This window comes from Pogoniulus pusillus, chromosome 9 (assembly GCF_015220805.1).
Source record: "Pogoniulus pusillus isolate bPogPus1 chromosome 9, bPogPus1.pri, whole genome shotgun sequence".
Taxonomy (NCBI): domain Eukaryota; kingdom Metazoa; phylum Chordata; class Aves; order Piciformes; family Lybiidae; genus Pogoniulus; species Pogoniulus pusillus.
In genome coordinates this window covers 13,142,733-13,157,731 of record NC_087272.1, presented here as the reverse complement: position 1 = coordinate 13,157,731, position 14,999 = coordinate 13,142,733, and the positions used below count along the sequence as shown (strand labels likewise).

Sequence of the window (14,999 nt, the reverse complement as noted above, 5' to 3'; positions counted from 1 at the left end):
CGGCGAGGCGCGGTCCTTCGCACAGGCGGCCCCGCGGCGAGGCGCGGTCCTTCCCCACAGGCGGCTCCGCGGCGAGGCGCGGTCCTTCGCACAGGCCGCTCCGCGGCGAGGCGCGGCCCTTCGCACAGGCGGCTCGGCGGCGAGGCGCGGCCCTTCGCACAGGCGGCTCGGCGGCGAGGCGCGGCCCTTCGCACAGGCGGCTCGGCGGCGAGGCGCGGCCCTTCGCACAGGCGGCGAGGCGCGGCCCTTCGCACAGGCGGCTCGGCGGCGAGGCGCGGCCCTTCGCACAGGCGGCTCGGCGGCGAGGCGCGGCCCTTCGCACAGGCGGCTCGGCGGCGAGGCGCGGCCCTTCGCACAGGCGGCTCGGCGGCGAGGCTCGGTCCTTCGCACAGGCGGCTCGGCGGCGAGGCGCGGCCCTTCGCACAGGCGGCTCCGCGGCGAGGCGCGGCCCTTCGCACAGGCGGCTCGGCGGCGAGGCGCGGCCCTTCGCACAGGCGGCTCGGCGGCGAGGCGCGGCCCTTCGCACAGGCGGCTCGGCGGCGAGGCGCGGCCCTTCGCACAGGCGGCTCGGCGGCGAGGCGCGGCCCTTCGCACAGGCGGCTCGGCGGCGAGGCGCGGCCCTTCGCACAGGCGGCTCGGCGGCGAGGCGCGGCCCTTCGCACAGGCGGCTCGGCGGCGAGGCGCGGCCCTTCGCACAGGCGGCTCGGCGGCGAGGCGCGGTCCTTCGCACAGGCGGCTCCGCGGCGAGGCTCGGTCCTTCGCACAGGCGGCTCGGCGGCTCGGCGCGGCCCTTCGCACAGGCCGCTCCGCGGCGAAGCGCCCTCGGGCACAGGCGGCTCGGCGGCGAGGCGCGGCCCTTCGCACAGGCGGCTCGGCGGCGAGGCGCGGCCCTTCGCACAGGCGGCTCGGCGGCGAGGCGCGGCCCTTCGCACAGGCGGCTCGGCGGCGAGGCGCGGCCCTTCGCACAGGCGGCTCGGCGGCGAGGCTCGGTCCTTCGCACAGGCGGCCCCGCGGCGAGGCGCGGTCCTTCGCACAGGCGGCTCGGCGGCGAGGCGCGGCCCTTCGCACAGGCGGCTCGGCGGCGAGGCGCGGCCCTTCGCACAGGCCGCTCCGCGTCGAGGCGCCCTCGGGCACAGGCGGCCCCAGAGTGAGGCGCGACGCTATTGGCTCCGTAGCAAGGAGCGTTGGTATTGGCCGTGAGCGGCTCCCAGCATGCCCCGGCGGTGCAGCCTGGCGTGTGGCCGCGGCTCCTGGGGCTCAGTCCCTGTGCCATGGAACTCTTCTAGGGTCAGGATGGCTTCATTAGTCTCAGGGGCAATGTAGCCGGGGATCAGCAGGTCGGCAGGAGGTGAGAACGAGGCAAAGTAACAAGAGGGATGGCTGCCCCATTGTCCCGAGGGTCCCCAAGCAGGGGTCCACTGCTGGACAGCCCTGGCTGACCCCAGCACGTCCAGGGAGCAAGCGAAAAGCCCTGGGTACTCCTCAGGAGTCGTCTCCTTGCGAAGTGCAAAGTGTTGCCGTTTGCCAGGGGTCCCCGGGACTCCCTTGGCCACGGGGGAACTGCAGCCTCCAGGACCCCACGGGGCAGCACTTAGCAGATAAGAAGTGCCGTGGCCAGGCATGGTGGTGGCTGGTGGAGGCAGGGTGCTGTTTGTCACCTGGGTGTGAAAGACCTGGGGGTTGAAGAAGCAGCCACATGGAGCCCTCTTCAACCCTTTTTGGGACAGAAGAATTTATGCTGCTGTGGGGGGCTGTCGAGAGTGACTTGCTGAGCCTGGCTTGGTCAGCATTGCCCAGCTCTGCGACAGACAGTTGGGGAACTCGTGTCTAGGGTGCTCTGTGGCTCAGCCGCTGGGCACACATCAGAAGAGACACCTTGCAGGTGAAACGGGAGGGGTGGGCCCAGGGATCTGGGAAACTCTCTAGGAATTGTACTGAATGGACGTGCATCACAGAGGTGTGGGCAGAGATGCTTGCCCAGGAACCCTGCACCCCTTACCAAACCTGCCATGGGACGGGGGGGTGGGCATCTCTGTATAACTGATGTAATCTGATGTCTTTCTAATAGAAGAGTAAAATATTCCATGCAAATCAACTGAAAACTCTCCTGTGGTCCTCCCCCCACTCTCTTCCCCCGCCTCTTTCGCATCTCCTGGTGAGAAGAGGAGACAGGAGGGGCAGTGGGGAGGGGATAGTGGGGGAGTTTAGCCCTTGCACTAAACTCTTACCTCTGACCTCTTTGATTGTGAAGAATGCTGCAGATTTTCCGGCGTGGCTTTGCAGGTGAGATCTTTCTCCAGAGCTGCACCAGAGGGCACTCTTCCACCACTGAAAAGCAGAGAAGCTTTATTAAGACACTTGTGTGTCACTGAAGTGCAAATGCCATTTTAGCACTTCACTGGTCACAAACAGCCCCTGCCAGCCTTTCTAAGAACGGTCATAGACTCCTAGAATGGTTTGGGTTGGAAGGGATCTCCAAAGCTCATCCAGTCCTAATCCCTGCAGTCAGCAGGCATATCCTTCACTAGATCACCCTACTCTGAGCCTTGTCCAGCCTCACCTTGAATATCTCCAGGGATGGGGCCTCGCCTACCTAGGGCGGCACCCTGTTGCAGTGTTCCAGGGTGCTGGTGGGTGAGAAGCAGGACATGAGTCAGTAATGGGCACCTGCAGCCCAGAAGGCAAATAGCAGCCTGGACTGTATCTAAGGATGCATGGTCAGCAGCATTGTGTCCAATTCTGAACTCCCCAGTTTAAGAGGGACAGGAAACCACTGCAGAGTGTCCAGGTTAGCTTATGAGGATGTTGAAGGGACTGGAACGTCTGTGTGATGAGAAAATGCTGAGAGTCCTGGGGCTGCTTCGCCTCGAAGGGAGAAGGCTGAGAGGAGGCCTTGTTGATGTTTATAACTATCTGAAGGGTGGATGTCAAGAAGCAGGGGCCAGGCTCGTTTCAGTGGTGTCCTGTGATAGAACAAGGGGCAGTGAATACAAATGGGAACACAGGAGGCTCAGGCTCAACATGAGGAGACACTTCCATGGTGTGATGGTACTGGAGCCCTGGAGCAGGCTGCCCAGAGAGGTTGTGGAGTCTCCTTCTCTAAAGACATTCAGGACAGATCTGGATGCATTCCTGTGTGACCTACCCTGGGTGACCCTGCTTTAGCAGGGGTGTTGGCCTGCATGATCAGTGGAGGTCCCTTCCAGCCCCTCCCATTCCCTGATTCTCTGCTCCCCTGCCCTGTAACAGATGCTTTAATACCTGCACATGCATCAGCTCCCCTAATCCTGGGTCTTCAGGCAGTTTATGACCCAAGGTGGTGTCTACTGAAGAAAAGGCACCATGAGCTGCTCTCTCTAGCTGGTCACAGCTTGAACTAGGACACCCTGAACAACTGTTCATGCCTTTTACGGTAGGAAGAAGCAAGGCTTTACTCTCTGGAAACAGAAAAGTCAGAGGTTTACTCACATTTCAGAATCCAGTGCAGTGGAGCTGCCGTTCATGCTGGCTTGTGTCTAGCTTGCTGAACAGGATTCCCATGTCCCATCCTGTAGAGCTGCTCCAAGCATGTCCTAGTGCAAATGGGTTTGTTCTCCTCATCCCTTGCGCATCAACTTTGTGTCAGCATAACCCTCATGAATTCCCAGTGTCACAGAGTGTTAGGAGTTGGAAGTGACCTCCAAAGATTTGAGTCCAGCCCCCTCTACCAGAGCAGGATTGCCCAGTGCAGGTCACACAGGAATGCATCCAGATGGGTCTTGAAAGTCTGTGGTAAAGGAGACTCCGCAATCTCTGTGGGCAGCCTGGTCCAGGACTCCAGCACCCCCACAGCAAAGAAGTTTCTCCTCATGTTGACGTGGAACCTCCTCTGCTCCAGCTTGCACTGACTGCCCCTTGTCCTATCGTTGGACATCACTGGGCAGAGCCTGGCTCCATCCTCCTGACATGGTCACCGTGGTGTTGCGTCGAAGGTTGGAGTCAGTGGCCTTAGAGGGCTTTTCCAAGCTGAACAACTCCATGATTCTCCAGGCGCGGGAATGCTTGGGGCTGGAGGAAACTGCCCCGCGGGAGGTGCGCGCCGCGGCTGCGGAGGCGGTGCGGGGGCTGCGCGTGCGGTGGCAGCGCCCGCTGGCGGGCCCGTGCTGGCAGTTGGGCTGTTGCCGTGGAGCCCCAGGCAAACACTGCCCGCAGCGCCCGGAGCAGCCTGCGGCTCTCGGTCTGGCCGGAAGGTGCTGCTGAGCGATCCCTCGTCCCTTAGCTGCACAGTCTGCAGTGACCTGCGGTGTGGCCAGCATGGCAGGGAGATTCTGTGCTGCCCTTGGCTTCCTGTTTGATGTGGTCAATGCCTTCAACTTCCTGCTAGACAAGCCCTGGCTAGTGACAGAGCTGGTAGCAAGTGAGTAGAGATTCTCCCCAGCTGCAGCAGCAAAGCTGGCTTCTGCAGGGATGGCTTCTTGTTGTCCTGAGGAACTGCGATGGTTCTTCAGCAAGGACACCAGGAAGAGACCGTTGACACCAGCACTGGAGTCTGTCACCTACTCCCTTTGCTGGCTCAGCCAGGACAGCTTCCACAGTGCAAATGGGGAGGGCTTCTCAGAGTCCTCCTAAAGCTGCTGCTGCTGTCTCCAGAGTTCTGTAACAGTGCCCTTCTTTTGAGGGCCAGCAGCTTGCCCTGCTTTGCAGCAAGAGAAGCTCTGACTGCCTGAGCTGACACATGTGAGGGCTTTGGCGAGGAGCTGCCAAACTCCAAGCAGTTGTGGGGTGCTCCCAACCTGAGGAGCTCTTCCTGGGCTAGTTCAGAACAGAGCTGCCATGGCCAAGGAGAGCCTGGGGGAAGCTTTCATGGGGTCACATTTTCAGCAGCTAAGGGAATGGGTGCATGGAGGTGACTTGAGTGGCCAAGTTTTGACCAAGTTTCTCTTGATTGGATTTCCTGGTGCAAGAGGACAAAGATAGCTGGGAGAAACTGGCAAAAGAAGACGCAGGGAGAATCTTGCCCTGCTCTTTTGTGTTTGTGCCACATCACGGATGCTACTGGAGGAAGGGTGGGAAAGAAAGGTGCCACCTATTTGGGTGCTCTTGTGTGGGGTTCTGCAGCCCAGGCAGGTTTCTGATAGCCTCTGGTTCCTTTTTGCTTGCCCACTGCAGATCAGCTCGTCGGTGCGTTTGGAGAAGCCTGTCCTTCGGTGAGTGTGCAAGTCCCTTTCTGCTGCCAGAGAGCTGAAGAACAGTGGAGCAGGCTGGGAGCTTGGGCGGAGAATGACTAGGACAGGGGTCCTCAGACGTTTTAAACAGGGGCCGCTCACTGGCCCGCAGAGACTGTCGGGGGCAGGTCTATAGCTTGGTTCCAGCCCAGTAGCATCGGGGGCCAGACTACAGTTCGGTTCCAGCCCAGTAGCATCGGGGGCCAGACTACAGTTCGGTTCCAGCCCAGTAGCATCGGGGGCCAGACTACAGTTCGGTTCCAGCCCAGTAGCGTCGGGGGCCGGACTACAGTTCGGTTCCAGCCCAGCAGTGTCGGGGTCCGGACTATCGCTGGGTTCCAGCGCAGCCCCGCGGGTGCGTGTGCGGCCGGCTAGCGGATCCGGCGGCAGGAAGCGGCTGCTTGGTTCCCCCAGCCCCCGGCGGCGGCGGGGGAAGGTTCGGTAGCTACCGGCGGCCCGGACTGAGGACCCTCGGGAGCCGTTACCGGCCCGCGGGCCGTAGCTTGAGGACCCCTGGTCTAGGGTGTCCTTGCCTCCTTGGGCCAGAGGAGCGGCCTCTTGTATCATTGCCCTTCCAAAGCTGGGCACTGGCGCTGAGTCTCTCCCGGCTCCAGCAGGCTGTGTGTGTGTGCAGCTCTGTGACAGCGGCTCCAGGACAGGCAGAGACGAGCAGCCATCAGCCCAGCCATGCAGTGAGACCCAGGCCCGAAGATGAGGTCTCCCTTTTTGCTGCAGGTTGCACTCTCCCTACAGAGAAAGTGCAGCCTATGCTAAGATAGGGATTGGTCCAGGGTAGGCTGGTGAGTGAAAAACAGCTCCTAGGCAGGGAAGGTCAGCACTGGGGTGGAACCAGGCAAGCAGAGGTGAAAAAGGAAAGAGCCAAGCAGCTTTTGTCTCCTCTGCCAAACTCCAGCCAGTGGTGAGGAGGCTTTGCCCTTTGCCATGTGTTTGCTCACCCAACCAGTGAAGGCACCTGGAGCTTCATGAGGTGCTACCAGTTCAGGAGGCACTGTGCTAAAGCAGTTCCCCAGTAGCCTGCTGGGACTTGCAGAGGTCTACTCCAGCTTTCCATTGGTGACACAAGGCAGAGTGAGGCTGGGAATGGTTTAGCTGTCCTTAGCCAGAATGAAAAGCACCCAGGTGAAGTGGCAAAGCAGCATGGTGAGTGCCACTCACACTTCTGTCTGTCCACAGAACACAGAAGCAGAACCCATGCCATGCCCCTGTCTCTCTGAGGAAGAGGAGACAGCCATTGAGGAGAAGGCAGCCAGTGGTGGATCTGGAGCAGTGATGGTGCTCCAGCCTGAACGGACACAGTCAGTAAGTCCTGGCTTTGGTCATCTCTGTTCGGGGTCAGCATGTTTCTGATCAGACAGCTCTTGGATGAAGACTTCCAGGGCTGGAGTCCTCCCATGCCTTATGTGCCCAGTGTGCCTTAGAGCTTAGGCTTGTAGGACCAGGGGCATGTCTGGATTGCTTCCTGGTGTCTAAGCAGACTACATGAGAGTGTGATCACCAAACCTCCCAAGGGTAGTGACTGCCACTTGTGCTTCTATCCACAGTGCACACAACCAGGACCAAGACCCCTGTTAGCCCCATGCACTTCTAATGGTGAGGATGACCATGAAGAGCGTGATGAAGATGATGACGGGTATGGCTGTGAGGATGAGATGGAGGAGAACAGAGATGAAGGCAAGGATCTTACAGTTGAAGAACAGAAGGGATACAAGGCTGAGGACCAGGGTGCTGAGAACTGGGAGGATGAGTATGAGCCTCAGCCTGTGATGGTGCCACCCAAGAACAGCCAGTCGGTAAGTGCAGATCTGCGGCTGGTGCTACTCAGGGCAGCATGTCTGTGTGTGGAGAGCTCTTGGGTGAAGAATCTGAGCGCTCAAAGAGCAGCTTAGCCCACACCCTGCACCTTTCCATGCCTGAAATTGGGTGAGAAAGAGCTCCACAGCTCTGAATTGTAAAGATAAGGGAGTCAGCATCTTCCCAAAAGTCTGCATTTGAAAGGTAAGCTGTGGGGCATCTCTCCAAGCCACCTTTCTGAGGCAGACCATTTTCTTGTCCCAGGTTGCCATCTGGTCATTCTTCCGCGAGCCATCAGGGCAGCAGAGAAGCACAAGCAGGGGCATCATGGAGAAACTGAGTAAGTGTTCTGGACTTCAGCTCTGGTCAAGCAGTACTCTGAGGGGCTGGCTCAGGAGGCCATGTACCAAATGTTCCTCATCTGAGTGTCAAGAGTACCTCAGGGCTCCCTGTGCAAGCTGTGACTGTGCTCAGAGGAAGCCAGAGGGCACTGTGGGTGTTGCTCCTGCCTCTGAGGGCAGCTGTGACTGGGCTGGGTTTGGCTGAGCTCCCTCCCGTGCCAAAGGCCCAAGCAGAGATTGGCTCTGGGTGAGAAGAAAGCTGTGAGCTCATCTGTTGCAGTTCTAAGCAAGGAACTTGTGTTTTATTCCTTCCAGGGGACGTTGTGAGTGGGGAAGACCCTGAGGGTAAATACTTAGAATTGCAGGAACTCGGCCAAGGGTAAGTCCCACCACAGGTCCTTAGACAAAACCAAGGGTCAGGGCTTTTGTGGTGTGCTGTGAAGGGTGAAGCTGGGCAAGCTGCAGACATCTTCAGACACTGGGGCTGGGCTCTGCTGTCTCTCAGTCCTGCTTGGAATTTCTAACTGTGGTCAGAAGGCATCATCAAGGACAACTTGATGCTGGCAATGCCTGTCTGCAGCAGGCAGCAGGACCCAGAAGTTCTGGTGTCCCTCCAGGGTTTGGCACCTGTTTGGCTGCTTTTTTAGGAGGAAACATTTTGGGATGTCTCACAAGAAGGAAGCAAAAGCACAGCTGCCTGAGAGAGCAGCTTGCGACGTGGGGGCTGTCAGAGACGCAAGAGTTCTGCAGGAGATGTCTTTGTGCAGGGCAGAGGGCTGGTGGGCTGCTGCCTTGCGTGCTGCTGGGTGGACATAGGAGGTCTCTAAGCCCTGCAGGCCGCAGACATCTCCTGTCTGGGCTCACTTTCCCTGCCAGAGAGCAAAGCCCTGCTCATTGCTCTGCTGCTGTTCTGTTTGCAGGGCATCAGGAACGGTTTATCGGGCTATTGAGATGTCCAGAGGACAGGAGGTGAGTGTCAGGAGCCCCAGTAGAGCTTGCAGCTCTGCACAGCTTCCTCTGGGGTGCTGGCTGGCCACAGGGCTTCCAGGTCACCACTGGACCTTGGCTGTAGATGCTGCTGCTCTGAAGCACAGAGCAGTGTCAGCTGGCAAACTCCAGCCTCTGCTCTCTTCAGCTTCTCAGGGAGGTTCCCTAAGGGCTGTGCAGTTGCATGCTGAAGGAGCTGAACCTTCCTGGGCCTTCACCTTTCCAGCAACCTTTGCACACAGCTCGGCTGTGGCGCTCCAGTGGCACTCGCTATGTGTTCCTTCTGAGCTGCTGCAAGAGGCTGCTCACCTTCATGGTTTTCCATGCCATTACAGGTGGCTATCAAGCACATTAACATCCAGAAAGAGGCAGAGGTGGTTCTCCTGAATGAAATCAGGTTCATCAAGGGGAACAAGAGCCCAAACCTTGTCAACTACTTAGACAGGTGAGGAGTTGTGTTATCATGTCAGTGGTGGTCCCCTTCCTGCCAGCCAGTTTACAGATGAGTTCACTGGTGCTGATCTCCTCTGCCATTACTTTCTTCTCAGCTACATGGCAGGTGAGGAGCTGCTGATTGTGATGGAGTACCTGGATGGAGGGTCCTTGGCTGATGTTGTCCTGGAGATGTGGATAGAGGAAGAGCAGATAGCAGCCATCTGTAGGGAGGTGAGGGACCCGCGGGGTGATGTGCACAGGAGGGTCGTTGGCAGCAAGTGGTGAGAACATGAGCCATGTCCTCTCAAGAGGCTTTTGTTTCTCCTTTGCTTTTACAAGACGCAGAGGAAAGGACATCTGAAGTACCCTGCCTGTCAGCAGCACTGCACTTCTTGCTCTCAGCTGCTCCACTCCTCTATCCTCTTACTGTGCTCTCTCTTGGTTGTGGCAGTTTTGCTCTTCCCAGCCTTCCCAAAGCACCAGGCTCTTTCAAGTCTGCTGTAGAGCCCAAACATCCAGTCTGTGTCATGCAGCCTCCCACCCAACGTGATGACCTTCATGCTGAAGGAAGGGACTTGCCTGCTTGGGCAAAACAGGGTCTGTCAGATGGCTGGAGGTAGCACATCTGCAGCAGCAGATGCTGTGCTGCCTTGCTTTCAGGGGAGAGTCTGCAGCAATGGACATTTCTCTTCCACAAGCTGCTGTGCCTTCCTTTAGAAGGTTGTTGCTGTGCAAGTGCTGGAGCAGCCAGCTGTGCCTCTTGACAGCACAGTCTTCTGGCACTGCTCAGTTCCTCTAGAACTGCAACCCCTCAGAGCCATTTCCTTTCCGCACTGATGGAATCAGGTCCTTCCTTCTGACCCTTGTGTTTCTCTTTGCTCTGTCAGTGTCTGCAGGGCCTGGACTTCCTGCACTCCAACAACATCGTCCACCGTGACATCAAAAGCTACAACATCCTGCTGGGCATGGACGGGGCCGTCAAAGTGGGTAGGTGTCCCTGGGCAGGGGCAGTGTTTGCAGGGCTGCTGTGGGGCTGCTCTTGCCTGACTGGCAGTTACCCAAAAGTGGTGCCTGTGGTCGTGGCCTGAGCTCTGCTGCAAGCTGAAAGGGCAGCTCCAGCCAGCAGAGAAGGGTGGAGAGGAAGGAGGTGCCCAGAGCGGCTTGGTGCCTGGCTCCATCATCCTAGCTGCTTTAACAAGCTTGTTTCTCTCCTCAGCTGATTTTGGACTCTGTGTTCAGCTCACCTCCGAGAACAGCAAGATGAGGGAGTGTGTTGGGACCCCTCACTGGATGGCGCCAGAGGTGGTTAAGAGGGAGCCATATGGTCCCAAGGTGGACATTTGGTCCCTTGGGATCACTGCCATCGAGATGGTAGAAGGAGAACCACCTTACAGCCACGAACAATACCGCAGGGTAAGGTGCACACAAGCAGATGCCACTGCCTTTTCCTCTCTGCCCCAGGGTATGTCTGCTCTGAGATAAGATCTTGGTCACAGCAGCTGGAACTAGTCCCACCACGGCCTGCTTCTGCAAATGGCACTGGAGCACCAGCAGCAGCAGTGTGCAGCTTGCGTTCCATTAGGAGAGGACCCTCGGAGCAGAGGCGACATAGAGGCAGATGAAAATGTGCCAGCCTGGACACTTGCCCTGGGGATTTGAACTCTCTTGGGCTGTGTCTTGAGAGATTTCCAAGGGCAGGTGTCTCCAACTAGGGAGCTTTCAAGTAAAGCATCCCAAGCCTAGTTCCAGGCAAGAGAGTGTTCCCAAACTGCCAGCAGTGCCCATGGCTCGCTCCTCAGCACAGGGCTAGGATTGCTCATAGCTCTGATCAGACCTGGTGACCATTGGTATCCAGTGGAGAGCAGGACATTGGAGCACCTTTGCTTTGTGGCAGTCAAATCTGCTTCTGCTGCTGTAGTTCATAGTGACTGGGTCAGCCACAGCAGTCACCTGTCAAGGCCAGGCCATTTTGATGCTGGTATGCCTGTGGCTGCACCAGGGGCTCTTTGTTGGTTTGGAAATATCATCTCTGACCCTCTGCCAGAAAAGAAACTGCCTCTGGAAACTGGAGCTCAGAAAGCAAAGAGGGGGCTGTGTGAACATTGGTGGGGATGAGAGAAAGAGACCAAATCCTGTCTTTGCTTCTTCTGCAGGTGGGAAACCTGATAGCCACCAAGGGGACCCCAGAGCTGCAGAACCCAGGGCAGCTGTCAGCTGAGCTACTGGACTTCCTGCAGCACTGCCTGGAGGTGGATGTGCAGAGGAGATGGTCTGCCAAGGAGCTTTTGGAGGTAAAATGCAAAGGGGTGGAAGGGAAGAAGCTGCAGTAGGAAGGGGTTTTCTCCCGGGCTCAACTTGAAGGCACCTCCAGAGACTGCTCACATTGGTGGCAACCTTGGTGCTTCTCAAGCGAAGAATAAGCAGAGAGACAGAGTGGTTTGAGTGGGAAGGCATCACTGCAGGTCGTCTAGGCCAAGGTCCCTGCAGGGAGCAGGCCCATCATCCACTGGACCAGGCTGCTCAGAGCCCTCCCGTGCTGCAAGCCAGGGCTGTGTCCATTGGTGCTCTGCCCTGCGTCTGCTGCTCTGGACCTGGTGCTGCAAACCTGCGCCTGGCTGGCCTGCAGAGCAGCAGCTGGGCCTAGACACCACTGGGCTCAGCATTTCCTAGAGACACTGGGGCTTCCTCAGGAGTGGCTTGAGGCTGGGAGGAGCTGAGGTTGGGAAGTAATGGTCCATGCTTGTTCTTCTCCTGTACAGCACCCGTTTGTGACCGCAGCCGGACCTGTGTCCTGCCTGGTTCCTCTGATCGCGGCAGCGAAGGAGGCCAGGCAGGCCAGGCAGTAGAGCTTGAGGCCAGCCTGCTGGGACGTCTGGGAGCGGGGCTGGCAAAAGGTTTGAGATCAGGACATAGGAAATAGACTGTCAGAGGTGCTGACCTCTGATAGTCTATTTCCTATGTCCAGACATGCAAATACCATTTTAATGAAAAGCAGAATTCTTTCATTTCACAGACAAGCAGAGGGCAGCAGCCTGTGTGCTCTGACGGCCGTGGGAGGCTGCCAGGGCCAGGGCTGATGAAGCAGCCTTTAGCAAAGCTCCATTCGTCCCACTGAAGCAGGCTACACAAACAGCCCAGCAGAGGAGGAAGCCTGGAGAAGCCTCAGCTGGTGCCTGTGGTTGTGTCTTTCTCTGACAGAGAAGAGACTACTTGTGGAGCCTGGACCTTAGAAAGAAAGAGGTCTGTGTGAGCATTGGTGGGGAAGAGAGAAAGAGACCAAATCTTGTGTTTGCTTTTTCTCTAGAGGAGAAACCTGACCACCAATGGGACCTCAGAGCTGCCAAACCAGGGCAGCTGTTGCCTGAGCTGCTGGATTTCCTGGGCAAGCTGTTACAGTTCCTGACCACTCTTAACAGGGTAGCAGGTTTAGAACCAAAGCAGAGCCTTAGCTCTGAACTGTAAACAAGAGAGAGGAACATTCTGCATGCTCTTTTGAATATAGAGTAAACGAGTAGGGCATTTGCTGTAGAAGGAAAAGAATGATAAATTCTCTACCGTTCATTGCTTTGCTAATTGGTATAAATAGCCAATATATAAGCAGCTTCTCAATCTGTGTCCCCTTCTCCTTCTGCCTTCCAGCTTCCACCTCCTCCACTGCTGCTCCGTGCGTGGCTGAACGCTGACCCCGGCTGAAGCGACAGACAACCAGCAAGATCTCGCGTGTTATCATTCTGAGGGGAGAGAAGAAGATGGTGTTGGCCCCTTTTGGAGTTTCTTTGTCCAGGGGACAGAATTTGATTTCTGTGTTATTTCTAAGTTGTAAATAGTTGTATGTGATTGTGAATACTTGTTTATATAGGTGTTTGTGAATGTGGCTTGCTGCAAAATACAGTTTGATCTTATTTCCATGCTGTCTGAGCTGGTCTGGTGATTTTGGTTTTATTTAGGGGTTAATTTTTCAACCCATCACAAACAGCAATGACATTTTTCCTCACCTTCAACCTAAACCTGACCTGGCACATCTTGAGGCCATTTCTGCTCATCTTGCTGTTAGTTCCTTGGAGAAGTCATCACTGGCCTTACTGCAACCATCTTTTATATAGCTGTAGAGAGCTATGAAGTCTATTTTTAGCCCCCTTTTCTTCAAGCTAAACAACCCCAGCTTCCTCATCCTCTCCTCATAAGTGATGCTCTCCAAATCCCTCACCAGAAAGCAAAGATAGGAACTTGTGTTCTTCATATTAGCCCAAGTCTTATTTCACCTTTGAGCTGTGTGCTAGAAGATGTGGAACAGAAAACTGAGGTCTGCTAGACAGGCTGGTCCAAGTATGTGCACAGGTGATTAAGGAAGCACAGTGTGACTGAGGACAAGATACAGCTTTTACTTCATGCCTGCCTACTCCAGCACAGCAATGCGGGTAGTGATCAGAACAGTACTTCTCATAATGGCTTTGGCAGCTAACACACATCAGCATCAGAAGAGATTTGTTTTCTGACAGTGCTATGGATTTAAAAAGAGGCAGGGAATATTTATCTTCCTGTTAGGCTCATCATTAGGATTCCAAGTGCAGAGCCACACTGACTCCAAATTATCAATACAAGGTTTGTTTATTCATGTTGCAGGGATGTTAGCAGAGCAGTTATCACAAACCTGCTTAATCATTTAAGGCCTCTCTGCTTGGATTTGGTTTGGCTTCTAAAATCTTATCTCTAAAAAGATCTTTTCATTAACCTTAAATAAGTGTTAAGTCCATATTTGCTCTTAGGAACACGCTCACTTCATTCAAGGGTAAAGGCATGCTGGTTTCTTTTGGACACAAAAGGGGAGACCTTGTTGCTTTCTACAGATGACAGAACAAGAAGAAATAGCCTGAAATTATGCCAGGGGACAGGACAACATTTACAATATTTTTGCTGCAAGAGAGGTCAGGCATTGGAACAAGCTGACCAGGGAGGTGGTGGAGTCACCCCCACCCCCGGAAGTGTTCAAGAACCATGTGGACATGGCACTTGGTGACATGGTTTAAAGGCCATGGAGGTGTTGATTTGAAGGTTGGATTTAATGATTTATGCATTCATAGAATGATCTGGGTTGGAAGGTACCTCAAAAATTCATCCAGTTCCAACCCCACTACCATGGGCAGGGACACCTCGCACTAGTCCAGGTTGTTCAAGGCCTCATCCAACCTGGCCCAGAATACCTCCAAGGAGAGGGCATGCAGAACCTCCCTGGGCAACCTGTTCCAGTGTCTCACCAGCCTCACTGGAAAGAATTTTCTCCTAATCTGCACTCTGAATCTCCCCTCTTCAAGCTTCAGTCTGTTGTCTCTCATCCTATTACCTGCTTTCACTCAGTTATCAGAGGGCATGGGATAGATTGCTGGATCACAAAATCCAAGTGAGTGTTTTCTGACCTCTCAAGTGTCTCCAAGATTGTCAGCAGCTCTGGGTCCATCAGAGACAGCCCTCTGAAAAAAGACAGGAGTGTTTCTACCTCAGTAGGATGTGATTTATCAGCTTACTGGGCCTCTGGCCCAGCAATCTCCCATTTTATGCACCCAAACTGGAGATGTTTAGGGTATAGCTGGTTCAGGGAGTGAGATTTGTTGCCTCCACCATGTATCCATGAAGAAAAGAGATCACTTGTTAGTACAGCACTTTTGGTAAACTCCAAACTCTGCAGTGCCCAGGACTGAACTGGCTTCAAGATTGAAACCACTGAGGTGCCACAAAAAAAGGCTGCTGTCAGCTTGCCATGGTTAATCAGTGTTGTAGGAAGGGCTGCTCTGATGAGGACTGCTTGAGGGTTTAGCAGAGGAGACTTCAAGGGAACTGCTTTGAGGGCTGATAGTACATCTTAGAAAGCTCCAAAACATCTCTTCTTACTCTCTTTGATGTTCTTCCCATACAATGAACCACCACCTAACAGCAAACAGCACTGCCCCCACTTCCTATCTCTAGTTCTGGGAGATGTCCAACTCTGAGTTCCTCAACATAAGAGAGAAACAAACCTGCTGGACTGAGTCTGGAGAAAGCCACCAAGATGATCAGAGGGCTGGAGAACCTCTCATATGGGGACAGAAAGAACTGAAAGAACGGGGGCTTTTGTTCAGCCTGGAGAAGAGGAGGCTCCAGGGCCTTAGAGCTGCATTTCAACTCCTGAAGTGGACCTACAGGAGCTGTTTAGAAGGGCCTGTGGTGATGAGGGGCAACAGTTTGA

At 55.5% G+C, this 14,999-nt stretch overlaps 1 protein-coding gene across 1 annotated transcript; it reads left to right on the top strand.

Moving 5' to 3' along the window:
- The first annotated feature begins 4,209 nt into the window (after positions 1 to 4,209).
- On the top strand, positions 4,210 to 12,479 carry LOC135178481 (serine/threonine-protein kinase PAK 3-like). Its single transcript, XM_064149401.1, has 14 exons — positions 4,210 to 4,396; positions 5,149 to 5,186; positions 6,399 to 6,524; positions 6,767 to 7,015; positions 7,281 to 7,356; positions 7,673 to 7,736; positions 8,278 to 8,326; positions 8,680 to 8,789; positions 8,893 to 9,010; positions 9,667 to 9,766; positions 9,996 to 10,192; positions 10,933 to 11,070; positions 11,539 to 11,673; positions 12,419 to 12,479. Exons 1-13 carry the CDS (start codon positions 4,294 to 4,296, stop codon positions 11,623 to 11,625), a joined length of 1,455 nt encoding a protein of 484 aa, XP_064005471.1. The 5' UTR covers positions 4,210 to 4,293; the 3' UTR covers positions 11,626 to 11,673; positions 12,419 to 12,479.
- Positions 12,480 to 14,999: the final 2,520 nt, after the last annotated feature.

Excerpts from the sequence above, each read along its gene's own strand:
- LOC135178481 (XM_064149401.1), top strand. The coding sequence starts at position 4,294 with ATGGCAGGGAGATTCTGTGCTGCCCTTGGCTTCCTGTTTGATGTGGTC. Across the intron at positions 8,327-8,679 it reads AGATGTCCAGAGGACAGGAG|GTGGCTATCAAGCACATTAA; the intron begins GTGAGTGTCAGG and ends ATGCCATTACAG. Across the intron at positions 9,767-9,995 it reads GGACGGGGCCGTCAAAGTGG|CTGATTTTGGACTCTGTGTT; the intron begins GTAGGTGTCCCT and ends TTCTCTCCTCAG.